The 24183-nt window shown below is 55.2% G+C and overlaps 9 protein-coding genes across 9 annotated transcripts; 4 read left to right on the forward strand and 5 right to left on the reverse strand.

Annotated features, from left to right (window-relative positions):
- Positions 1–847: 847 nt before the first annotated feature.
- CGGC5_v007546 (uncharacterized protein) lies at positions 848–2188 on the reverse strand (the record flags this gene model as incomplete). The annotated part of the gene is made up of 3 exons (XM_032034231.1): positions 848–1516; positions 1599–1680; positions 1776–2188. The coding sequence occupies 3 exons, from the start codon at positions 2186–2188 to the stop codon at positions 848–850; spliced, it is 1164 nt and encodes a 387-aa protein (XP_031886724.1).
- Positions 2189–3618: 1430 nt separating this feature from the next.
- CGGC5_v007547 (uncharacterized protein) lies at positions 3619–5258 on the reverse strand (the record flags this gene model as incomplete). Its single annotated transcript, XM_032034232.2, has 3 exons — positions 3619–4438; positions 4567–5135; positions 5244–5258. The coding sequence occupies 3 exons, from the start codon at positions 5256–5258 to the stop codon at positions 3619–3621; spliced, it is 1404 nt and encodes a 467-aa protein (XP_031886723.2).
- Positions 5259–12833: 7575 nt separating this feature from the next.
- On the forward strand, positions 12834–13426 carry CGGC5_v007548 (uncharacterized protein; the record flags this gene model as incomplete). Its single annotated transcript, XM_032034233.1, has 2 exons — positions 12834–12926; positions 13028–13426. 2 exons carry the CDS (start codon positions 12834–12836, stop codon positions 13424–13426), a joined length of 492 nt encoding a protein of 163 aa, XP_031886718.1.
- Positions 13427–14038: 612 nt separating this feature from the next.
- On the reverse strand, positions 14039–14898 carry rlp24 (Ribosome biogenesis protein rlp24; the record flags this gene model as incomplete). Its single annotated transcript, XM_032034234.1, has 3 exons — positions 14039–14590; positions 14699–14810; positions 14894–14898. 3 exons carry the CDS (start codon positions 14896–14898, stop codon positions 14039–14041), a joined length of 669 nt encoding a protein of 222 aa, XP_031886717.1.
- A 472-nt stretch (positions 14899–15370) lies between these two features.
- On the forward strand, positions 15371–15820 carry pam18 (Mitochondrial import inner membrane translocase subunit tim14; the record flags this gene model as incomplete). Its single annotated transcript, XM_032034237.1, has 3 exons — positions 15371–15421; positions 15486–15613; positions 15679–15820. The coding sequence occupies 3 exons, from the start codon at positions 15371–15373 to the stop codon at positions 15818–15820; spliced, it is 321 nt and encodes a 106-aa protein (XP_031886753.1).
- Positions 15821–17351: 1531 nt separating this feature from the next.
- GFD2 (Good for full DBP5 activity protein 2) lies at positions 17352–19161 on the forward strand (the record flags this gene model as incomplete). The annotated part of the gene is made up of 4 exons (XM_032034238.1): positions 17352–17819; positions 17878–17924; positions 17978–18706; positions 18762–19161. 4 exons carry the CDS (start codon positions 17352–17354, stop codon positions 19159–19161), a joined length of 1644 nt encoding a protein of 547 aa, XP_031886752.1.
- A 219-nt stretch (positions 19162–19380) lies between these two features.
- On the reverse strand, positions 19381–21754 carry KU80 (ATP-dependent DNA helicase II subunit 2; the record flags this gene model as incomplete). The annotated part of the gene is made up of 5 exons (XM_032034239.1): positions 19381–20077; positions 20126–20520; positions 20568–21110; positions 21160–21220; positions 21267–21754. The coding sequence occupies 5 exons, from the start codon at positions 21752–21754 to the stop codon at positions 19381–19383; spliced, it is 2184 nt and encodes a 727-aa protein (XP_031886755.1).
- Positions 21755–22419: 665 nt separating this feature from the next.
- CGGC5_v007553 (putative mitochondrial outer membrane protein) lies at positions 22420–23172 on the forward strand (the record flags this gene model as incomplete). The annotated part of the gene is made up of 4 exons (XM_032034240.1): positions 22420–22466; positions 22545–22578; positions 22639–22942; positions 23006–23172. 4 exons carry the CDS (start codon positions 22420–22422, stop codon positions 23170–23172), a joined length of 552 nt encoding a protein of 183 aa, XP_031886754.1.
- Positions 23173–23626: 454 nt separating this feature from the next.
- On the reverse strand, positions 23627–24124 carry CGGC5_v007554 (uncharacterized protein; the record flags this gene model as incomplete). The annotated part of the gene is made up of 1 exon (XM_032034241.1): positions 23627–24124. The coding sequence occupies one exon, from the start codon at positions 24122–24124 to the stop codon at positions 23627–23629; it is 498 nt and encodes a 165-aa protein (XP_031886749.1).
- Positions 24125–24183: the final 59 nt, after the last annotated feature.

Below are 24183 nucleotides of genomic sequence, written 5' to 3' on the forward strand. Positions count from 1 at the left end.
GACCACCTCGCTACATTAACCAACGAAGAAAAAGTGAGCTCGCCTCACCAAAACATGCATTGATTAAGAGCGGGCAGAAAAAGGGTGCCTCAGCTGTGTTCTCCGCCCATGTCGCGTAGACACCGCAGCAAAGCCCGAATGAATTGCTCCTTCTTCCCAGGCTGCCAGGCTCTTGCGTCGTCGCATTCTTGGGCTCGTCTACCACCACTACTACCCCCCACCCTTTCAGCCCTACGTCGGCTGCCCGACCACTCAACTCAACTCCTCCTCCAGCCGGTCCCCAACCAGGCGCCAGAGACATTTTCCCGCTAGCGCGCTGCACAGAGCCGATTGATATGGACTAGCCTCCAGCTCTATTGTCCAGGCGAGGCTGACTGCGGGTTCATCATGACCGGCACGTCACCCCCGAAAGGGCAAGATCGTAGCGACGAGACCAGTGTATGCCCAGGTTTGCTACATTCAAAACCGGTTTCTGGGAGCCCACACCGAGACACAGCTTTTGAAGAGATATTGAGTTGTGCATTACTCAAGATAGATACGAGAGAGAGAAAAGGAAAAGCAAAAAAAGCAGAAATGGTATACAGAAGCTTGATGACTGACGGAACAAGGCGCAACATCCATGTTGTGCACCTTTCGCAGTCCCCGTGGTCCGTCCCAAACAGATGGCCAGCCTCCTCTTCTGCCTGTTACAAAGCTGCAAAAAGCAGCTCGCAGTAAACCCGCCCGTGGCTGATGACGAGTTGCCCGACAAACTCCTCTTGAACCCAAAAGCAATTCCCAAGTCTGCCCCGCCAAGCTGGCCGTCCCCCTAGTTTACAGTACAAAGTGAGGCAAGCTCTCCCCACACTTATGCCTCTCCGCCACCGACGAAGCCGAGGCCGACGCCTGTGAGGAATGCAGCAGCAACCCAGGCACCGGCGTAAAGGGCAGCACCATAAGACTCAACGCCGTTGACCGTCATGAAAGTCTGCAAGTATGTGTTGACACCCGTCAAGATCATAGCCACCGTGGTGCGGAAAATGACGACCTTTGCGCGTGTGGTGTAGCCCCACAGGTTCCAAGCCAGGGTCTCGCCCAGCGTAGCCGTGGCGGGGTCGAACTCCTCCAGCTTACCATCCTCCATGGTCTTGCCGGTCGCCACAAATGGTGTGAAGATGTAGGTCTTCGCGGCGATGCCGAAAGCCAATGTAACAGGGAGCGTGGCCACGAAGTTGGAACCGTAGGCGGGCTCCAAGGTGGGCAGGCCCTTGAAGTACATCACCAGTGCCGTCGGCAGGTACGTCTTGTACGAGACGAAGAGGGTGGCGCTGTAGGTGGCCGCCGCGAGGACGGTGGTGAAGATGGTGATCGAGACGTCGGAAAGGAGTTCGCGGTTGGCGACGTTCTTAGCGCCGGCGTGCGCGCCCGACAGAGGCCTAAGGAGCTGGAATGGCACAAAGGTGGAAAGCATCTCGATGCCCAGCGCAGAGATCGCAGTGGCAGGGCTGATTTTGTAGAAAGTTGCAATGAGGTAAACCTAAACATAGCTTCTCGTCAGTACGCCGAAAAGCTTGATTCGGATGTCTCCGAACCACCGTCCACGACGAGATTGAACATACCGGTGGACCATGCGCGAGCAAGTTGAGCGCAGCGAGATCGTAGCTGTCGAAGTTGCCTAACCAGCCCAAAGCAAGCTCGAATCTGTCCAAAACAACCCATATCAGTAAACGCGCATTCAATGCGGTTATCGCGTGGCCGGTCGCTGATGGAGCTCTCGCGAGCTCAGGACAACTCACATTCTCCATCCAGCCAGTGTCGCGACTTCTCCCCAGGTATCAAGGCTCTTGGATATGCCTGCCAGCTCTCCGCGACTCCACTCGCTGAGGAAGCTGTAGCACAAGCTCGAAATGCTGAAGCTCAGGACGGCGACGAGGGGGAACTGTAGCGCGGTAGGCAGGTGCGAGCGCTGCCGTCTGGGGTGCTGGTGGTCGCGATCCCTTTCGCTGATCTGCTCTGTGATCTCCTCCTTCGTTGTGACCTCCGTCGCATCCTTGACAACGCCGAGCGCTTCGAGCTGTCCATCAGGCGCGGTGGCCAGGGTCTCGAGGTTGCTCGCGACAGGTTCGACCGCGCGAGTCTTGGTCTCGTCAACGTCGATGTCGACGTCTTCGACGGGCCGTGAGGCAGCTCTTCTCCTGAGAGTAGGCATTGTGATTTGTTTTTTGGTATGTTGTGGAGGTGTTGTGAGTGTCTGCTTCGAAGAGCCGATTAAAAGGAGTAAGTGCACCTAGCGATGCGCCCAGCAAGAGGGGTAGAGGAAAGGAAAAATCGGGCGATAGCACGATAAGACGACGCGAAGCGCAGCTACCGTTTGCGACTTGCGACAGAATGAGCTCAAGAAGGTAAGAGGGAGAAAAAAGTGAGACCTTCCTCTCCCACCAATACGGGTAATCGTGGCCTATGATGTTGACGAGTGGAGAAGAAAGCTGTGCCTGCGGGTAAGGTGACGTCGCCGGGGAAACATCAGCTAGAGGAAGGTGGTGAACGCGAAGGACGCTGAAAGGGCCCGCAATGGCTGATTGCCTTAGGTAAGGCAGCTAGGTTGGAGGCCTTGACAGCTGGCGCTAGTTGGCAGCCAGCCCGGGGCAGCTAGACCGTCCTGCTTGTTGTCGCTGCTGCCACTGTCTGCTCATTCCCCATACCGCCGGCCCCCGAACGACCGCCGTGCTTCCGCCCATTGCAGCACCCCAAACTCCACAGCGAGCGGGTGCTCGCAAGGATCGAATTTTACTTGCTCCGTTTATTCGATCCGTATGTTGCAGAATTTTCTCTTCTCTGCCTTTTTCCATCCTCTCCTGCATGCTTTCATCATCTTCCTCGCCAACCTAGAAACATAAAATACCCAATTGCCTCCCTCGCTTCTCGGGCCAAAACATTTCCTCTCTCTCTAACGCTCTGTTCCACCAGCCTCCCGTGTGCTTGCCTGGGTGCCTGTGTGATCTTCAAAGCTTGATGAGCTCACATGCAAATCTTCGCCTTCGGGAGCAAAGCTCCGGGGATGCTGCCTGGTTAAGTTTGTTGCTGGCTTGAGCCTGCCAACCTGCCGCATCAATCCAGCCAACCATCGCCATGGTAAACAAGAGCCACCGACTACAGCCAGTCATTTATTGCCAACCATCTCCGTCATCAAGGCCAAACAGGTCACAACTTGCACATGCCGATTTTTGATCTTTTTTTCTCTTTATTTCTTATGCTGGCGTCAAACCGATCAAAAGAGCTTGTGGCCATTCGTGTGGACATCGCACTCGTTTGTATCGTAAGATCCATCAGTGTGATAGTTTGGGCGTTCGCTCGACGCCTTCTCCGTCTCTCACTTTAACCTCGTGGAGATGCAATCTCGATCTCCTTCCCCCCGGCGCCCAACGCCTTGCTCCCCCTCCCATGGCCTCGCCATGATGATGCAAGATCGGGCCCTCCACTCCTTGGTGCTGAGAGATCGGCGGCGGAGACAGAACCACCTCATTTACAGGGTTTAGTATATGGTGGTACAAATGAAACATTCCTCCCCTCGTCTTCCCCTCGCGGTCATGAACTCATATCCTCAGATATCGTCGGCATCAATGGTCGATGGCAGAAGCGCTACTCTTCCATCCGTCCGAAAACGCCATCGTCGTCCTCGTCGCTTCGAGATCGAGATCGACGGTCAAAGTCGTCATCGTCCATGACACTGTCGTTGTCCTCCATCTTGACATCGGCGCCGCGAACTTCACCGCGAGTGAAGCTCTCGGGCTGTCTGCTGGGGAAGCTGCTGAGGAATCCTGCGCTGAATCCTGCGCCGAAGCCACCACTGAACCCTGCACTGGAGAATGATGCGGCTTGATCGAGGTATTGCGCCGGCAGAGGAGGCACGGGAGGAGCATCAGCGGGAACACCCACCGGGCGCCCGTTGTTGCTGTTGAAACTGCAGCTCAGGAGCTCGACGGCAGCCGCTAGGTCACGGTCTTCTTGACCAGTAGCATTCCTTCCTGACGACGGTGGTCGCTGGTCCTGGCTGTTGTGGCGGAAGTGGGAGGAGATTCCCGAGTCATGGGGCATGCTGCCCGTCACGAGTGGGTTGGTAGAAGGCGCAGATTGATACGACCGACCGAATCCGCTTCCAGAGCCAAATCTCTTCGCGAACGAACGATCCGACGAAGCAAAACCTTCCAGTTGAGGCGGAGGAGTGGTATCAGCCGAGCTGTGCCTTTCGTCCGAGTATCCAGATGCCGCCGGAGAGGCAGACTCTTGGTCACTGGGGAAATCCTTGGCAGAATCCGGGGGCGTGGCCGCGTCGGCGTCGGCCTCGTCCTTACCATGGTTCATTGTCAGAAGGACAGATGCTGCCTCGAGTAGTTGCACTTGTTGGTGCTTAGAGATGAGGAGCTTGGAAGTCAAAGACCACTCGGGAGTGTGTTCCCACCTGACCAGAGAATGAGTCAACAAACCGCCCGATTACTACATTGATGATACCAGGTCCGTCGTTCGGATCTCGAAACCCGGGACGGGAACTGGAGAACGGGGATGCGGGGAATGGGGAAGGGAACGAACAAATGCTTGGTCAGGCAACTGCTGTGCTTGTATCCCTTTCCGCAAGTCTCGCACTTGAGCTCAACGCGGTTGAACTTCCTGCTGCCCTCCTTGACGAGAGGCTGGCCATCGCTAGCACGACGCATGCGAGCCTTCTGCGTGTTATTTTCACCCTCGTCGCCCGATGCGTTGTTCGGTTCGTCCTCAATTGCGTTCTCGTTGACGTCCATCTTGCCGTCCAAGTGGAACTTCTGCGTTGGCAGGCTCGCTGGGGGAGAAGGTAGGCTCCCGACGATTGCGGCGCGAGCGGCAGCGCTCTTCGACGCCGTGTTACGGCGAGAGCTCACGGCAATAGGCGTGACCTTATCCCCTCCGACTTCTCTGATCGCCGCTGCCATGGCTGCCGCGTTCGCAGCAGTGTTCGTCATGGACTTTCGGCGGGTGACACGGTGGTTGGCATTGAGGGCGCCGCTGAGGATGGAGTGGGAGTTGGTACGCGAGTGGGATTGTCGGGTGGTAAGTCCGGAAGAAGAGGCAGACGAGAGCGACGGACGGTGCTGGTTCAATGGCCTCGTGGTCTGCTGCATTTCCTGAAGACGATCGACGAGTAATCAGCACGAGAGACTGGGTTGCGGATGCGTGATAGGAGCGAGCTAGGCAGGGCAGGGCATGGGGTAGAATCCCGAAGTCGGGCATACTTTTGAGGAGGCCATTGCCGACTACCGATGCTGATCAGGTTCGACGCGGGTGGTCGAACACTTTGTGACTCGCAAAATATCGTAGAAACGTAGTCGTTTGTAGAAACGGTGGTGTTTTGGTGGTGGTGTTGGACGGTGTTAGACGAGTAGGCAGGTGATGAGTGAGTCGCAAAGACAAGCCTCCGGACGCAAGAAATAATATTATTTTGGGGAGGAGCAGCAATTCAGCAGGGGTGTGTCTGTGGGCGGGTGTGCCTAGTAGCTCCGAGCTGGGCCAGCCGACAGCATGTGGTGGGAGGTGGTGGTGGTACTGGTAGCGGTGGTATTGAACGGTTAAGGGTGTCTTCCTTTGGAGGGGGCTCTAGGGGGTTAGTCGACTGATGATCAACAGGGCTTTCGAGGTCCAGGCCGGCTTCAACTTTTTTGTTTCTGTGCTGTGTTCTGTGTTGCTTTGTTTTGTATGGACGGAAGCTGAGTGAGAGCAAAAGTTGTGGGCTCGAGACAGAGGACGTTTGGAAGAGGGACCCAAAAAGTCCAGCGATGGGCGAAACAGACCAGACAGCCCTTTCCCAAGTTGCCAGAATGAAAGAGAAGCGCTGGTCGGGGACGAGGATCTGTCTTCATTGGCCGCTTTAGCAACAAGATCACTAGGATGAAGGTGCCAGAAGGAGGGATGGAGGGGAGGGGCACAGTCTCCTCTCTCTGTCTCTCTCCCGCCGTCTGTCTCCCGCTCTGCGTCTCTTCGTCTCTCGCTCTGCCCACGACACTCCCTCCCACGTCCTCATTGCTCACCTTTCGCCATACTGTGCTTTGTACCGCCGTAGAGCGCCGCCAGACAGCGAAAGAGGAGAGAAAGGGTGGAGGGATGTAGTGGTGGACTGGGGCTGGGGGTGGGCCGCGGAAAAGGGGGCGTAGACTTTGGAGTTTGGTTGGAGAGTGGAAGAAGTGTCCATGGGTGGGCAACCGGGGCGGGCACGGTATGGATGGTGAAGTGAAGGTACCTCTTGACCCCTTCCACCTTGCGCAGCCGCAGGAGGAGAGAGAAGGTGTCCAGTGCCAATTGCAGTCCCACAGTGTAAGGTACTTCGTACAAGCCGCCTGGGCTGCCAGGTAGCACCACGCGCTCGCTCCGGTGGTGGGAAGTGGACGACGACGCTGTGGACAGCGGACGGGCGCCAGGAACAAGGAGCATGGAGCATGGCCCGTGGTGTGTCCTTGTCCTCTCTGGGCTTGCCCTGGGCCGCCGCTGGACCAGCGATGGTCGGCCTCCCGAGCGATTGCTGTGTCCGTAAGGCGCCGGTGCGGCGGGGAAAGGTCACTCGCAGAGGGGTGAGCTGATCAATCTTGGGAGACCAGTCCATTCAGACCCAGGCCCAAGTTGCAGTCCCCCGTCCCCATGTTCAGTCCAGCCAGATCCATCAACCAATCCTTGCTGATTCAAGCCCGATAGCGTGCCTGGGTTGCATGTCGTAAATAGCAATGGGCAATTTTATGTCCGGCACTTTTATCCTCTCGAAGCTGATGTGCTCGAAGCGATGGTTCTGAAAAAGACTGCCTACAGCAGTTAGTTATTGCGAGCCTCGTTCAGCAGAGTTGCTCGTGCAGGCGGTAGAGACGAACTCGGGTTAGGTGTAGGCTTTGGATGTTTTTGGAGAGAGAGAGGCATCCACCGTCAGCGCAAAGCCAAACGTAATGAGATGCCCCAGCAAAGGACCGCCGTTCTTTGTTGGTACGGTGCCTCGCCCGTCTCACTCCAAAAGATGGTGGACTCGTGCCTTGCTCTGCCCGGACAAAGGTGGCTTAATTTGGCTCGGGTGGCCTATCATTCTCTAGTCAATTCCCCTCGCCGTGCTCTCGTCTGAAGTGAGAAATGGTAGTGTTGTGCCAGCCTTTTTTTTCTTTTCTTCTTCTTCTTCTCATTGGGGTTGATTTGACGAAAGATGCTGTTCGCGAGGGAACCCAGTGGAATGATTGAGAGGATGGGTTCAGGAAATGCCATGTCTTGGGTTCAAGCGAGAGGCTCGTCGTTAAGCAAAGTGGCATGTTTCGGCGACCGCCAGACGCTTAGTTGCGTTGCACCCCACGACAGCTTCTCTCCCCTGCCTGCTGGCCTGACAACTCCATCAGGTACCCGTAGGTGTATCCGTCCAACCTCAACCGGAAGTCCATCCTTTGCTCCCGGGCGCGGCCAGGAGTCTGGAGATGGAGCATTGGTCGCCTCCGTTTCTCAATTAAATGGAGAAGTGGCTCCTCTTCGGATCAGGAACGAGAGTAATAGGACGCGGGGAGGAACGCAGTAGCAGCATCCGTAGCTCTACCGTGTTTTGGTTTCGATGCTTTGCCATGCCATGGCCTGCCTTGCCATGTTGTCCATGCCGCGTTGTGCTGTGCGAGCTTCAAGGTTGTGAGCTGTGTGAGCTGTGCGCAATGCGCTGTGTTGTGCTATGCCGTGGACGAATGAGGGGTAGCAGGCCGGACGAGAGACAGGAAGCTTGGGGAAGGTGGAATAAGAAAGTGCTGCGTGTCTGCAAAGTACAGATATTGAAACTCGGATGAATGATGTGTAGCGTTTCTTCAATTGCCGTGTGTGCCTTGACATCGGCTCGGGTAGACATTGAGACAGAGAGCTCTTTTCCTGAGTTGGTTTCTGTTGCTGTCAACGTACATGTTCTCTGGCTTCCACTTCTCCATCACCTCCTGCCAATCAATTGAGTGGTGGTAAGAACCGGAGATCTCAGCAGGCCGCAGAGAACACCAAAAGAAACAATAAAGAAAACAGAATTCCCCGACGGTTCTGTTGATCGTTGATCACACGGGAGCCAAGCTAGAGACAGTTCTTCGACGGCGCTGTTGGGCTGATCAGCATTGGGGAAGCTCGCTCTGGGTACCTAGGTGCTCGCACTAAAATTAAGCTGCTGGAGAAGCAGGAACCAGTTCTTGCACAGTGCAGAGCCATTGGTTAAGATGCAGAAAGATACCTCGCCCTGCCCTCCTCAGAGAAACCACATGCCCATCAGTGCTACAATCACGCCCCCAGTGCAGACTACAGTGTTGACTCAGAGGCGCGGTGACTGTACACTGTGTGGCGATGGCTGACAGCGCTCTTGCGACCGCACAGTGGGGACAGTGTACGGATACCTGGGGAAAGTCCGTCCGTATTGAGAGAGGCAGTGACGTAGTTGCTTCTGACTGTACAAACACGGACCAGGTCTCAAATCCATGTTGAGCGGAAAGCACGGTGGAAAGCAAGGGGAAAGAAATGCCTCTTGTCGAGGAAAGAAAAAAAAAAAGTTCAGATAAAAAAAAATTGCGGTACTCAGTTGAATTGCAGAGTGCGACAGCAACTGCGACGATGGAGAGAGAACCACTGGCCAATTGGTAGGGTATTACTGACTATCCGTACCTACTGCCACCACACCACCCACACGCCCCTCCTCTATCTCTTCCCCTCTTCCTTGTCACTTCACTTCAGGTTGTCTTTCAAATCCCACTCCTTGCCCAGCTCGTCCCTCATCCTGCCTTAGGTAAGGGCATCGCAGTCCAGCCAAACCCCCAGCGACGATGTGCTAATCGTGCCCCCAAGAGGATGGCCGGGCGGGCTCTGCACTTGGCGACCTTTCCGCCTGGGGCTGCCACACCTAATCCCTCCTCACCACCACCACCTCCAACCACCAAGACGTTCTGGTCCAATGCAGGCCCCTCCCGGTGACTACAAATCACAGGACTCACCCGCTGGGACGGTCTGCCTGAAGTTATCCAGCTTGTTGGTTGCCGTTGGGGCGGCCAGGAGCGAATCGGATGAAGAGGCTGCCCGAGCTTGGGGCTTTCTGACGCTGCTGTGCTGGCTGGCGCGTCAGTCAACGCCGCCGCCCCCGTCGTCGTATGTATATGTACGCACTTTCTGATGCATACGATGCGATGCCATGCGATGGCGAATCTTTATGCTCGGCTACGTTACCTCGCCTGTCCCTACCTGCTAATTGCCTCGAATTCGTCAAGCGCACGACTCCCGCAGACCACAGTCGCCTCATTCGTGTCCTTGCTGGCCATGAATCCGCTGATTCCAGAGAACTCTCTTCTGAGGTCTTTACCGCGGCACGCATTACGGATCCCGCAGTCCCGGGGAAACGCTCTATCCCAAGGGCCGTCTCGCTCCCGTCTCGTCATTCCCGTACTAGAGCGCCGCCAGAGCCATTCGGGACGGTCAGCTGCTCCCATCTCCCTTCCATCGGGCACCATGCGGCCTGCTGCTCTGGGCAAGTCGGGTGGGCTTTCGTGGCACTGGCGGCACGCCGCTCCTCCCGTCGGTCATTGTGCTCTCTCCGATGCAATCCGTCGCTGAAGTTGTCTCTGCCCGCCGCCGCCTCACCGGTCAGAATGGACCACGTTCGCCACTTGACACTACTTCCCCGGTATCTGCGCTTTTCAGGTGTGGTGTAATATCTAAACAGCGGGCAGGAATTTCACAGGGCAATGGGAAGATCGTCAGCGAAGAATTCCTTCCAGCACCGGCCGGCCCGCCAGTAACCGGACCGGACATGGACACGCCACACCACACTGCAAGTTGGCAACGAAGAGTGAGGGCATGTTTTGCTTGAGTCTTGAAAGCTTTTCGCCTTCTCAATGCACCTGGCATGCAACCAGTGCGTCACTGGGCGCAGCCGTCCAAGTCCAGGCTGGGTTGATCGGAGTTTCAGTTGCCAAAACTGACGCTTTGAATGAATCCAAGACATCTTCGGCGTGTCCCGTTGTTCGGGCTTGAATGTGTCCTCAACGTCGAATGAAGTCTTCTGGTGGCTCGTAATGGAGTCATTCTGCCTGACGTCCAGCAGTTGGACGAGAGAAAACTATGCTCTAACGTCTACTGCTCTGCGGCTCTCTATGGCTTGTCGCCAACTTGACTACTTGCGACTAATCAATACTCGTGACCGTTTTTGTCAATCTTTTGGGTAATGTATAAGTACTCTGCCTTGCACCTAGAAACACCTTCACCGGGCGGCAACTTTATACCAAGGGATGATGGCAACTAGTCCTCTTTGATTCCAGGAGAAAAGGGCACGCATCTTAGTACAACGCCTTAACTCTTAAATCGACGCTATGTCACCGACAGATGACCTTCTCGCAGAAAACGTATTGGTTTGGTCAGACGCCCGAGATTTACTAGGATCTTATCGGTCTGGTTAAGGGACTTGACTTGCTATTGAGCCCCAGCAAAGCGGTCAAGGTCTCACAAGCGGCTCAACCGCGACTCGCCACGCCCTGAACAAGGACTTTGATATTAAGTTGCAAGGACTTGTCTTACGTGGACGGGGCAGACGGCATCGGGGGCAGCCGAGAGAACAGTTGTTCAAAGTTGCATATGGGAATCAACATCACCAATGTCTGATCCACGCAAGAGGCGGATTGGCGCTGCCACAGCTTGCAAGTCGGCATCCATGTTCAGGATCGACAGCTGTTCCGACGAGTTGGACAAGCATTACTTCAATCCCTTCCCTTCACACGCATTCAACAAATCATGGCACGCAGACCCATCGGTTTGCACTCCGACAACCTGTCCAAAGGTTTTCAAAAAGTTGGCTCGGGCAGAATAAAAAACGCACTAAGGGCAACGCCCCAAGTCGCCCAACAATCGCATACTCCACAGCAGAATGGCCGACTCGATGTCGATCGTCAACTCTATCCCCATTTGTCGGCGCTGTAAAACAGGGAGGACCCAGTCCGCCGCGCGGATGAAGAGGAAATTCCTGGGCCGAATCGACGATTGCTCACAAAACTTCAGCAGTGTGGTTCTGTAGGGCAACTCCATGAGACACGAACGTCAGGGTCATGCCCTGTAGGCGTGCAGCTGCACCCCTCACTCTCTGAACAGTGCCATGCCATCCCGAAGCTGGAATCACCATGCATGAGCTCTCCAATCAAGGCAGGAATCCCCGCCGATCTTTCAGTCGCGCACAATGACTGCACAAACCGTTTGTGCCGGTACGGATAGTGTACGGTCTTCAGAGACTCAACCCTGCTTGTCCAGGAGATAAGGTTTCCCACTGAAGTGACAGCTTCACGGCCGAAGTCGCATCTTACAGGAAACGAGACATGGATCAGGAAGATGCCTGTTTCCTCGTAGTCATGGGACCGAGCACGGGAGAGGGCTAGCTGCGCCTCGTCTTACGTGAGTATGGGATTTTCTCTTTTCCCTTCTCTTCGACCGGCATCGGGACGATTATCGCAGAGTCAGCCGTCACCTCTCCATCCCGGTCCGGCCGTAGTTATCATTGCGCGCTGCCATCCCCGCGTCAAATTGACGAGAGCAGGAAACGGCGGAGATACAAGCGGACGAGAGTTCGAAAAGTGGCTAGGGCGATCAGCACGTCTAGCCAGCCCCTCTCGCGGCAGCTGCACATCACCCCTACAGGCTCCGCAAGATGCGTGTCGCTATCAAGAGCCCTGTCAATGAGTGGGTACATGTCAGGTACCCAGCCGTACCCCGAGGTACTCTCCAAACTGTGCTCGTTATCATTGCGAAACTCGTCGTTGACCTCCCCCTTGTGGCTCAAACTATTGCTTCTCACAGCTTGCTCTCGGCGTACCTGCGTCACCAAAGCAATCCACGTGGAAGCATACTCCGTTTCCTTGATCTTTGAGCAGCTGCCCTTTGCCCCAGGAGCACACACCGTATTCTGCGGAAGGTTCATCGGGGATGAAGAGAAGGTTTGGGTGCTGGCGCTCCCGTGCGTTCCGCTCCTCCTTCATCGAGGGGGTTGGACCCCTGGATTATTTCTGGATCACATCGTGAGATGCAAAGGGAAAGTTGCCCCCTAGCGGCCCTCGGGGAAGGGCGGCGCCGCGCGGGTACCTGATATGATGGTCTTCAATCGCCTCCCTCTCGGTGCGGTCGACGAGCAATGTTGAGCAACGACGTCGGTCTTCATTTTTCTATCTCAAGGGGCCTTGTCGATGTACCTGTCGATCTCCCTTCAAATATGCCCGAATCCGAACAGAATTCGAGGCTCCTGTCCGAACGTGGGAGGCCCAGGATGAAGGCTCACTGAGGGATGCTCGAACGCGGCGATCGACAGGCGAATGCTGCGTCACATTAACCTCGTCCAATGAACCGCATGCATCTTCCCCTTCGAGAATAGCCAGGACGTCCTTAAAAAAGCACAGTTCGTCCAACAAATCTCGGGCAACCGGTCGGCGCGCGGCAACCAGAGGAGGCAATGGAATGTCTTCATTGACGAAGGAATGTTTCTGACTGAAAAAAGAACAAGCCGAAAAATAGAACCGGCTGCGGACACCGATAACGTGGTCGGGGCCTCCCACTCAGCTTTGATTAACCCCGCGGCGCCACACCTGCCAAGGGGTGAACCCGCTAATGACTTTCATTTACAACAAAGCCGCACGTCACTCATCGCCGCAGCCAGCAGCCCTTATCAGAGATATCGCCTGCCTAACTCATTGACTGGCAATTCAATAGATTTGTCTGCCTGCGTGGCCATATCTTTCGAATCGCGTTTCTTTTCTCCGTACATCGCGCAGGCGTCAGACGTTCAGAGCCAGATTTAATTAGACACAAGATACCCACTGACCATCGTCATGTCTGACGTATTCCGAAAGGTCGGCCGAGGCGGGGCAGGCAATTTTTACTCGAAAAAGGACGTCGAGGACGTTGAAAAGGCCAAGCCAGAGGTATGCAAAGCTTCTAGATCAATGTTGTGCAACTTCAAATTGCCACAACGACTGCAAGCATGTTCGAAAGAAGACATTGGCTCACGAGATGCCTTTAACAGGACGTCGAGGCTCAGAAGGACGCTGCTGCTGCCGCCACCACCACCAGTCCGACATCGTCCTCTAACGGATCAGCCTACGCCCGCGCCGGCCGTGGTGGGGCGGGCAACTTTTATGATCACTCTTCGCTGCCGGATACCAAACAGCAAGAGGAGGCCGCGGGCAAGACACAAGCGGCGGTGAACGCCAGCTTGGCGCGGTCCGCGAGGGGCGCCACCGGGCGGGGCGGCGCGGGCAACTACGGTGACTCGACGGTGCCCGGGAGCGAGACGGCCGAGGACGAGATCAAGCGCAAAGAGGCGCTGGAGAAGAAGATCATCGAGGATGTCGAGGCGGGGCTTCCTATGCCGCCCAAGACGTATTATCATCAATCCACAAAGGAGAGCAAGGAGGTCGCGTGAATCGGCTGCTGAAGGAGTTAGAGTTTATGGGGCGTCGTTTATGAAGCAGGGCTTTCGGTCGTAGAAGGCCTGCGGCTTGGAGTTTTGGGGGGAAACCTTTGTACAACATCTACAGTATTGATACCCGCGACGCTCGCTTTGGGCGCATCACTTCCACTTCGGCTTGGATGACATTGACGGTAGTAGATGTGGACTTTTCGCATTTGGAAATCTATGTTCCCTGGCCTTGGAAAAGGCACCCATGCTGTGAACCGGCTGCCAATCCTCGGGACAGCTTAGACAACGCGCCCGCTGGCCCTTGGCAAAACATGAAGCCATCATGCGCATGCAGCATCTACAGTTGCGCAGGCTGCCACGATGACTGGCATCAGAAGACGGAAAGCAAAGGCGGCGACTGAGAATGATGGACCGTTCTGACCCGGAAAACTTTTCTTCTTGGTATTCCTCAGAGCCACCAACGCCGTCGATGCTATACCGCCTTGTATACCTGAACGCCAGAAACCCAGAAAGTCACCCCCTACCCTCCTCGTCGAGGAGAAGAGGGAAATAGGGGTTCCTCGATTAGCATTTTTTGTCTTTGTCTCGCTCATTTTTCTCTTTCTCCCAGCCCGCTTAATCCTCCATCTCAACATCGTCGCCCTCCTCGTCATCGTCGCCCTCCTCGTCATCCCACTCCTCGTCGCCCTCCTGCATGACGCCCTCCCTCTCCTCGACGACGTCTCCGTCGACGGTGACGCGCTGCCTGACCTTCTCCTTTCCGAACACCTTGCCGGCCCTGTTCTTGGACAGCACGCGGCCCTCGGCCTCGATGGCGGCGATCTCCTCCTCGGTGGCGCCCTCGGCGGCGAGGCGCTTCTTCTCGGAGCCGCGCAGGCGGGGGAGAAGGTGCTCGTTCTCGGCGACGAGCTTGCGGGCGGCGGCGATCTCGCGCTCGCGCTTGCCCTGCATGCGCTTCTTGTAGAAGACGCGCTCGCGGCGGGCGCGGATCTCGGAGACACGCTCCATGGCCTTGAGCGTCTTGGCCATGAGGTCGCGGTCGTAGCGGACGGGTACGTTGCGGCGCGCGCCGAACTGCAGCGTGCTGTCGACCGTCATCTCCTTGTGCGCCGAGGCGCGGTACGCCTTTGTCCACTTGAGCTTGCGGGGGTTGCGCTTCATCTTGAACTGTTGGTGAGGCGGTTCGGGTTAGCTGGTTGTCTCCTGTGTGGCTTCCTGTATTGCTTCCGCTTCGAGGTTTTCGAGGGGCAAAGGTCGGGCGGCTTAGAGACGTACGTTCTTGTGGCACTTGCTGCGGCAGAAGCGGAAGACCTTGGCATCGTTGCGGACGAAGGTGATGCCCTTGCTGGGGTATGCAGGGCGACTGCAAAAGTAGCAGGTTTCGATTCTGGGAGCATTGTTAGTAGCTTGAAACTTTGATGATACCAGCCTTTCTCTCTTGCAAGAAAGACAGGAATGATGCAAACGTACCTCATTGTGAGGACGTAGATACCTCACCGGGTATCACGGGCTCGAATCTGTCGGAAAAAGGGAGGGGAGGAGGTTTGGGTGGGTAGGATGTTGACGCTTCCTCTCGTTCAGCGGAAGGCGGTGATCGAAATGGCCTTGGGGATCTCCAAATCTTCAGGAAGTTTTTTAGAAATTTTTTGGCCCGGCCTTATCGATTGGATGGTGGGGCGAACTATGCGATAAGATTAGCGTGCATCCCGACCTCCAGCACCTCAAGGACAAGAAGAAAAAAGAGACACGGAACAACCGACTTTCCGATCAAAGACCGACTCGCCCTGACTTGACTGAACAAAGTGCACGGGCCATCTCCGGCGCATCACGGGCTTGGTGGACGGCGAACTTTGGAGGGAAAAAAAAGCTCCCACCTCATCCAGCATCTTCTTCCGCGATCCGCTTTTGCCCGCACACTGTACCATCACCACACGTATATACTCAACCATGGCTTCTGTTCTCGCTATCGGAACCGGCGCTGCTGTCGCGGCCTTCCTGGTACGCTTCTCTGCTTGTGTGGACCTTCTCATCAGTTGCAGGCAACTAACAATTCTGCGTGCAGGGCCGAGCTGGACTTGTCGCATGGCGCCGATCTCGCGGCGGCGTGGGCGCGATGGGCAAGGCTTTCTACAAGGGCGGATTCGAGCCCAAGATGAACAAGCGCGAGGCCTGCCTTGTCCTCTCTCTGTCGTAAGTTCGATCCTACAGCAAGTTCGTCCAAGATTCGGGGAAGGCTGACTGAATGTCACTTGCAGGGAGTCCGGCGTCACCCGCGACAAGATCCGCAAGCAGCACCGCACCCTGATGCTGCTCAACCACCCCGACCGTGGCGGAAGCCCGTACCTTGCGACCAAGGTGAACGAGGCGAAGGAGTTGCTTGAGAAGACAACGTCTTGAGACTGTGCCCCGTGAGGGGATACCGGCGGTGGTGACGTGTATAACATGGACGACGACGAACCCGACAATGATTATGTGTGGCAGAAGGCTCTGCTGGCGGTGGAATGTATAACAGACTAGTCGTTCTTCATAGCGGCGGCGTTTTAAGGATGGACCCGAGGGTTTATTGAAAAATGGGGACTCGGCTTTTGGGCTGGCCTTTGCGGATTAGAAAGGGGGATTAACTGTTGGACCAGATATTTAATGGCAGGAGGCCAAATCGTCTCTCTTCTCTACTACTTTACACTTGTCCCGGTTGTTGGCTTGGTTTTTCTAAGGTGCAAATCTTGCTTGAGTTTTGAAGGTTCTTGTGAGGATCCCATCTTCAAACCCTCGTGGTCTTGGAGTGAGACTGAATAGGGTTCCTCAGCTTCAGGAGCTGTATGTCTCATTTGGCAAACGGAATGGAGCCCCAGTCATCAGGAACCCAAGTCGAACAACACTCATGGAGAATGACCAGAGACAAAGGCAGAGATCGGAGCAAATGCCGCAAGTACAGCAAAATGGGAGCTTCCTGTACATGTGTCGTCTTTCACCTGGCATCTTTCACTGCTCTTGATTGATCCTGCTGCAGTTAGTCTCCTAGCGAAGGCTGAATCACTTGCATCGTAACAAAGAACATCAATTGATGTGTGAGAAGACATCCTGTGGACTCCTCAGACTTTTCAGGCACATCTTCCTATTTAACAAGCGTGGGTTTCGGTCTTTGTCAATTCAGGGACCAGCCACTTTTCTGCTGAGGAATTACCATTGGGACAATTCCTGATATGTCCTGGAAGCCATCATCAAATGGGACCTGTTCGACCCAAGCCTCACCCAATGCCAGTATGCAGTTGATGGACAAACTGTGTATCCCAACTTTGCATAGTAGATATTGCTTGTGGCATTGATTGCTTCAGCCCAGGATCAAACGAGTATGGTCCCCAGCCGCCATATGCTTGCCGCAAACAGATATACAAACATACACCCGATTTACAACATTCGGTTGTAATTCTTTCTATAACAGTGCGTCTTTAGTCTGATCTCGCCAGAGAGAGCCCAGCTTCATCGACGGATCGAGGAGTACTCCCCACTTCCTCTCACCTTCTCTACTAGTTCAACGATAGCTTGTTTGATTCAGCTGACCGACCGAAGTGCTTTCGCAACTCACATTCAACTCGAGAAGCAATTTGAATTCAAAACCTCAAATATTCTCTGTTTTACACCTCCAGGAAGGAACTCCCACCCACCTCCTTCCACGATATCTTCAAATTAGCAACCAAGCTCACATCCTCACCTGCTTCTTCCACGGTCACCCATAAAAAGCCCCTTCTTGACCCTCGACACCATCCACTCTCTTCCTCTCCCACACTACAACACAAACCAGTTGCACATTCACATTCACATTGACTCTTGCCTGAACTCCTCCATCCTTCTTCTGTAAGATCCTTCCAGTTCTGATATTTTGGCGACCTATCCCCCATACATCACAACTTCTGGACTTCATTCCACCATGGCTACCACACAAACTGACCTCAAGACGCAAGACGTCTTCGTCACCGATGAACCCATCGAAGACTGCAACCTAACCTCCGACCAGCTCGCTGAGCGCATGCAGGAGCTGCTCGGCGAAGGATTCCGCTTCGAGAACCGCACCTACCCCAGCAAATCCGAGGTCATTGAGAAGATCATCCTCGATACCCTCGCCCTCGACCGCCAGACCGCTGCTCTCAAGGCCGCCAAGGCAGGCAAGGACCCCAGAACGCAGGGCCAACAGACGGACCACACGAGACCCGTCTACATTCCATCATCCTCCGAGAAGCTATCCACTGAAGAGTACAAGAGGCTGATGACAAAGACCTTCCCCAAGTACGAAACCATGAAGCCGGGTGAATGGTCGGAGGAGAACACCAAGTTCGTCGCTTGGGATCTCGTAAAGCGGTACCCTTCGAGCTACATTGGCAAGACCAACAGGCCAAAGGTGAGTGCTCCTTCCCTATATTCCTGCAAGGCAAGGTTTAGTCCGCTAACTTTATCAGTGCACCCCCTTCTTCAAGAACATGACTGAAGAACACACTTGGGACTTGTAAGTCACCCTCAGGAGACCCTTCCCCGAGAACGAAAGACTAACAACCCCAGCTTCTACGTGTACCACCCAAAGGCACTCGACCAAGCCCCTTTCATCTTCATCCCCACCGAGCAATTCGACCACTTCCTCGACATTATCAACGCCTCGGTCCAGACGAAGCTGACCATCCCCCCCGGCAAGCCAAGCGAGAAGTTCTACCTCACCTTCGGCTCCTCTTGCACCATCCGCCCCAAGTACATCGGTCGCTCTTCCTCGCACAACGAGTATAAGGCCCTCCAGAATGCGATTCCGGCCCCTGAGGATGAGGACGCTTGCAAGGAAGCGACCGTACATGGAATGGAGTTCCTCCTGGCCAACCTCAGCGCCCATGCCAAGGAGGATCAGCCCAAGAGCAAGAGCAAGAAGAGGAAGCAGGAGAAGACACAGAGTCGGGAGGAGAACATCTACGACGCCCAGCTGTACCTCGGCATCCGACCCCTGCCCAGCGTTACCGAGGGCAAGGACAAAAAGGTTAAGGTCGACGAGCCGGTTCCCCATGTCCTGGACAAGGATGTTGTCTTCATGTGCATCGACATAGAGGTCGCTGAGGAGCACCATGGGACCGTACTGGAGGTCGGCATGACAACCCTCGACACTCGCGACATCGTGGGCGTTCCGCCTGGCGAGGTCGGTCGCGACTGGTTCCCCTACATCAAGAGCCGCCACCTCATCACGGAGGACTACAAGCAGATTGTCAACAAGAAGTACATCAAGGGTTGCCCTGATCTCTTCGATTTCGGGTAGGTCTCCCGCGAGCCCCCTTTACTCCGTCATACCTACTAACCAGGACCACAGTGAGAGCGAGTATCCCAAGCGCAAAGACCTGCGAGACGAGATTCTCAACGCCTTCGCCGAACTCTCCGGCACTGACAAGGACAAACCGCCCCGCAACATCGTCCTCGTCGGCCACGGCCTGAGCTCCGACCTCACATTCATGACCGGCATGGACGTCCACCCTTGGTCCGTCCCCGGCATGATCCGCTGCCTCGACACCAAGGACATGCACCAGGCCTGGCGGGAGGAGACCCAGGGCCGCAGCCTGATCTTCGTGCTGCAGGACCTCGATATACCATCCAAGAACCTGCACAACGCCGGCAACGATGCCGCGTACACTCTGCGCGCCATGCTCGGCCTCGCCGTCCGGGCCAAGACAGACGAGCAGGCCGCGGCGGAGAAGAAGGTTGTCGTTTCTTGAGTTGTGAGATATGCCCTGGTTTAGATTTCTTCTTTCTTTCTTTTCGTTTGCGATGCATGGAAGCTTGGATTGGTGAGAGAAACCGAGTCATTTGACTGGCGGAAAGCTTGAGAACATGGACACAGATAGCCAGGTTCATAGACGGTAGCACAGATTCGATAAGAATCTACAGAATCAACTTGATCATTACAGAACCCAACGCCCGCTTGGTCCCTTGCCTTATTTTGACTTCAAAAACTCGTCAGCCTCGTCGCTCGTCACTTTCGACACTTCAGACGCAGACTGGTCGATCAATCCCAGCCTCGACGTCCGAATCTTCCACCACATCTCTCTCCGATCACCGCCCAACTCTCCAGAGAGCATCTTCTTCTTGAGGTCCCTCATAAAGTCATTGTAGATACCCGGCTCCTCCATGTCAATCAAGCCCTCCCTCAGCACACCCAAATTCTCCGCCGCGCGAGCATAGTTGGCATCCCCGAAGCTGTCCGTGACGAGCGAGCGCACAATGGAGCCCATCTGCGCCGCGGCGTGCTTGATCTGCGCAATGTCCTCGGCAGTATCGAGGGCCTGCTTGAACTCTGGGATGGCGTTCTCTGGGGAGATCTTGGCGCGTTTAGGCGCGGTGCCGAGGAGGGCGTCGACGTCGAGGCCGGAAAGGGGCTTGATCGTCTCGCGATTGCGCTTGCCCTTTGCTTTGGGAGGCACTTTCTTGACGTCTGCCGCGGTGATGAGGGCTTCGATTGATGATGCGGACTTTTGGACAAGGTCTTCAGGGGGTGCGGCGTAGCGGACGAGGACTGGTGGGACGGGGTCGATTTTGCCTTCTGGATCGACGGCTCGTTGACGGATGGCTTGGTTCAGGCGGTGAATTATGGGGTTGTATGTGTCGTCGATTGCGGCATATTCGGAAGGGTTTCTGGGGGGGTGTTAGTGATATCACTGAGTTGTGAAGAAGGGGACCTACCCCTCATCATCGTTGCCAAAAGTGCCCAAGTCCATCGAGTCAACGTAATCACTCATCGCATCAGTTAGCTCATCGCTAGGGAGCAAACGATGATTTGTGGTGATCTTTTGCCCGCTGACGGTAATGACCTGGTCGAGGGGTGGGAACTGGTAGCCGCGAACGTCCTCCGCAAATGGGAGAGGGATATCGTAGAGGCACTCCATATCGGGCTCAATGCGAGGCGCAAGGAGTACGAGAAGGGGATCTTTCTTCTCTTTGATAACGAGGCGAGCGACGGCATAAGATTCTAACTCGTAAAGGGCGTGAATCAGGGAAGAGAGGGCCAGTTGGGATTTCTCGTCAAACTTGCGGCCGACTGTTACGCAGGTCTCGCCCATGTTGAGGAACGGTTCGTACTAGATGTTGTAAGCACCATGTTTGACCAAGGGAGGAAAGGAAATACCTTTTCGCTCGGAATAAAGCCAATGATGGTGAACGTCTTGATAGTCTCGAGCTTGGTGACATTCCACTCAGACTCGCTAATCGCCACTGCAGTCCGGCCGTACTCGTACCCCTTCGCCAACGCCTCAAACTCGACATCCCGCTTTCCACCAGGTGCATCAGGATCATTGACCTTATATGTCCTCGCAGACTTCACAGCAGCAAAGCCAGCTGTCGACTCGACACCTTCCATGGGCTCGGCGTCCATGGTGTGCGTCGATTGCGACGAAGGATCAGCTGACACGACAACCGTGGAGGAGCCTGGTGCCTTGGCAAGCTTGGTCTTGAAGTAGCGCTCGACGTTGATGATGACGGGCGTAGGAGGGATCTTGAGCTCTGGTGGCGGGTCGGCGTGGCCGAGGGTCAGGGGACCGTCGTACGTCTTGTAGGGACGAACGGCCTTGAGTCGAGGGGTGTCGAGCTCGTCGATTGCCTCTGCTATGGTTGCAAATTGACCATTGTCGCATTTCGAGGCAAGGTCTTTCAGGACTTCCTCGTTTTGTTTCTGTAGTGTGTAAGTGACTTTCCAGGCTTAGTAAAGTCCGCCGGCATACCTTGATTGAGGGCTTGTCCTCCTCCTTGAAGCCGTACTCAGCATCGTCAAAATCCACACCCCTGCTCGTGTTAGTTGATGCTGCCGAATGGTGATCATGGCACTCACAAGACAATCAACTCAATCCCGTCAGAGTTGATCTTCTTGGCAATATCATCGACGTCGTCCGCATCAATTGGCCCTAGACCGTCCGTGATGAGGTACACCCGGCGCTTGTACTTAAGCTTCTTGGTGAACGTCTGGATCATGTCGACTGCAATGACCACCGCGGAAACCGCATCGCCCGTTTCCGTGCCACTCGGCTTGATCTCCTCCTTGAGCTCTCTCATGGACGTCAAAGTCATTGGCCCGAGTTCTTGCAACACGGAGATGCTTTCGTAGCCCTCGTCGTCCTGCATGGCATTGCGAGTGTCATCCGTCTTGAGACCGACCACGCCAACGGTCCAGGTCTTGCGCGACGCGGCGACGGTGGTGGAGATCTTGTCCCAGACATAGCGCATGCTCCAGTCAAGATCTGACTCCGTGCGGCCGTTGTGGCAGTCGGCCATCGAGTTGCCAACATCGATGATGTACACGGAAGCCTCCTTGTCCGCCATTTTGGGTGGTTCTTTGAGAAAGGGGTGACGTTATTTCAGAAATCAAACATTAGAGACGAGCAACTGCAAACAAGTCAGGAAGTGAAGAACTGAAGAGCAAAGCGGAAACGGGTATTAATGAATGGCGTTGCGACGGATGGGACGTCGGTTCTGGACCCTGGTTCACTTTAGGCAGAGGAGGTCCATCCTGAGCTTCAGGCTGCTGCGCGCCCCAGCGCGTTTGGATGCGCTTGGCTCTGCACGCGATCACGTGATGATAACGATAAGGGAAGTGCTAGCGAGTATTCCTCTGGCCCCTGCAGCTTCCCCCAGCACGTCGCATTACTTGAGTGCCTATCATATTGAGGCATCGAAAATACTCTCGAATTGGACTAATGAGTGAAGCAATAAGATGTATAGACGTTATGCATGTCGCCTACTGAGTAAGGTTCAAGCACTGTAGCGCAGCGCAGGCATGGCGCTCTGTGGCAGTCCCATGCCGAGAGTGACCTCATACATTGCAAACCCCTGTCTCCTCACTGGGCGGCGGCTCGTTCCAGATGGCACCGTCGGTCTGCTACCATTCGCCGCCGCAACCGCATCCTCCAACCTCAACTCTCCATTGCGAATAACATCGCTAGACCTTCAAAACATAACAAATAGAAAGCTCTCCAACATCGCCCAAGATGCCCGACTCAATTCTCTTCTCGGCGGCGCCGTACCACATCATCTCGTAAGAACGACTTCTCCCAATGAGACGAGTTCCGTCTCATCAGTTCATTCGTCATCGATCCCTAACGCCCTTGGCTAGATACGGCACCCTTTTGGGAACGACGTTCTTCCACGTATGTCGCCAACGACTTTCTCAATGTACCCTGAGACTGGTGATTTACTGACTAAATAAGTCCTTTGTGAATGGCATCACAATGTTCCGCGTCCTCGAGCGGCCCGCCTTCTCAACCGCTCAGAACGCCCTCTTCCCCGTCTACTTCACCATCCAGACGGCCCTCCCCGCTGTCATGGGCCTGACGTTCCCCGGCAGCGCCAGCCCGTTTGGCGTGCAGGAGAGCAGCATCAGCGGTCTGCTGCATGAGTCCAACAGGACCAGCGCGTTGCTGCCCATCGCCACCATGTTTGTGACGGGTCTGCTGAATTTGGTAGTGATTCTGCCCAAGACGCAGAAGGTCATGGCAGCTAGATATGCCCAGGGTAATTACTCTCATTGCGGGGTTGGTCACTTTTTCATCTGATGGTCACTAACATCCGGTGTAGAGAAGAAGGATGGGAAGAAGAGCTACGACAAGCCGCCGCACTCGCAGGAGATGCTTGCCCTTAACAAGTCGTTTGGCAAGCTGCACGGTGTTTCCACCCTCGTCAACCTTGCTGGCTTCATTGCGACCGTCGCTTACGGCTTCTCTCTTGCCAAGCGCCTCAACTAAGTGTATGCTTGTCACTGTAGCAGTAGTGTAGGTGATTTGTGTGTATTAGGCTGATCGAAACCCGGTAGTATGGGTTGCTCAGAATGCATTATGTACAGGTTCAGACTGCCGTATCGTGCAGTGGCCCTCTCGTCAATATTCTTGTCCCTTCTTGACCAAATGAACAGGCAAAATCAGAAGTCTTTACCAAATGAAACGCCGTTTGGTGCAATGACAATTCGCTTCCGTGCGCTGGTAGTTCCCGAGACGTCTTCCGTCTGACGCATCGAATCAATCGCTTTTCATCCTATCCTCCCTTATCCTTCTCTCCGACCTAACCGTGGGTATCGTACCTCAACGACCGCTACGGGTCCGTTCGCGCACCGATTGTTGAAGTGTAACAAGCAAAAGCAAGATTTTGTTGGTTTTTGTTGGTTTTTGGTGATTTTACGTTGTTGGGGTGGAGCGGGCTTCCTTAGAAGTTGTTCTTGCGAGGAGGCAGGGAGATGGTCTTGAGAGACTCGCTGGCGGCGAAGAGGTTCTTCTTTGCGTCGGCGAGGGCCTGCAGACGCTTGGCCTTCTCCTTCTCCTCGTCAACGACGGGACGGATGCGCGCGTTCTCGGCGGCGACAGCGCCTTGGATGGTCCAGCGACCGGGCTTGCGGGCAAGAGCCTCAGCGACGTTGATGTCCTCGGCGGGCTTGGGGAAGTCGCGGGACAGAGGAGGGAGAGGGTTCTTGGCCTTGAGCTGCTGGGGAGCGCTGGTGACGGCCGGACGCTGGATCTCAGCGGAGGTGCGCGAAGAGTTAGTAGAGGAGCTCTGCGAGGACGGGCCGAAGTAGTCGGTCTGAGAAAGGTCAGTGGAAGCCGTGGCAGGAGTCTGCTGGGCGCTGTGGGATGCCATTGTGTATTCGGGGGCGGGAAGAGAACGCAAGCTTTGGAGCTGCTCCTGAGTGAAGGTAACGGGGGCCATGGTTGCTAATTAATGGGCGAGAGCGAGTGGAGTACTGGTTTTTTTCGGTCCCAATATTG

The sequence above is a fragment of the Colletotrichum fructicola genome, assembly GCF_000319635.2.
Source record: "Colletotrichum fructicola Nara gc5 chromosome Unknown KSG_Nara_v1_contig04, whole genome shotgun sequence".
NCBI lineage: Eukaryota > Fungi > Ascomycota > Sordariomycetes > Glomerellales > Glomerellaceae > Colletotrichum > Colletotrichum fructicola.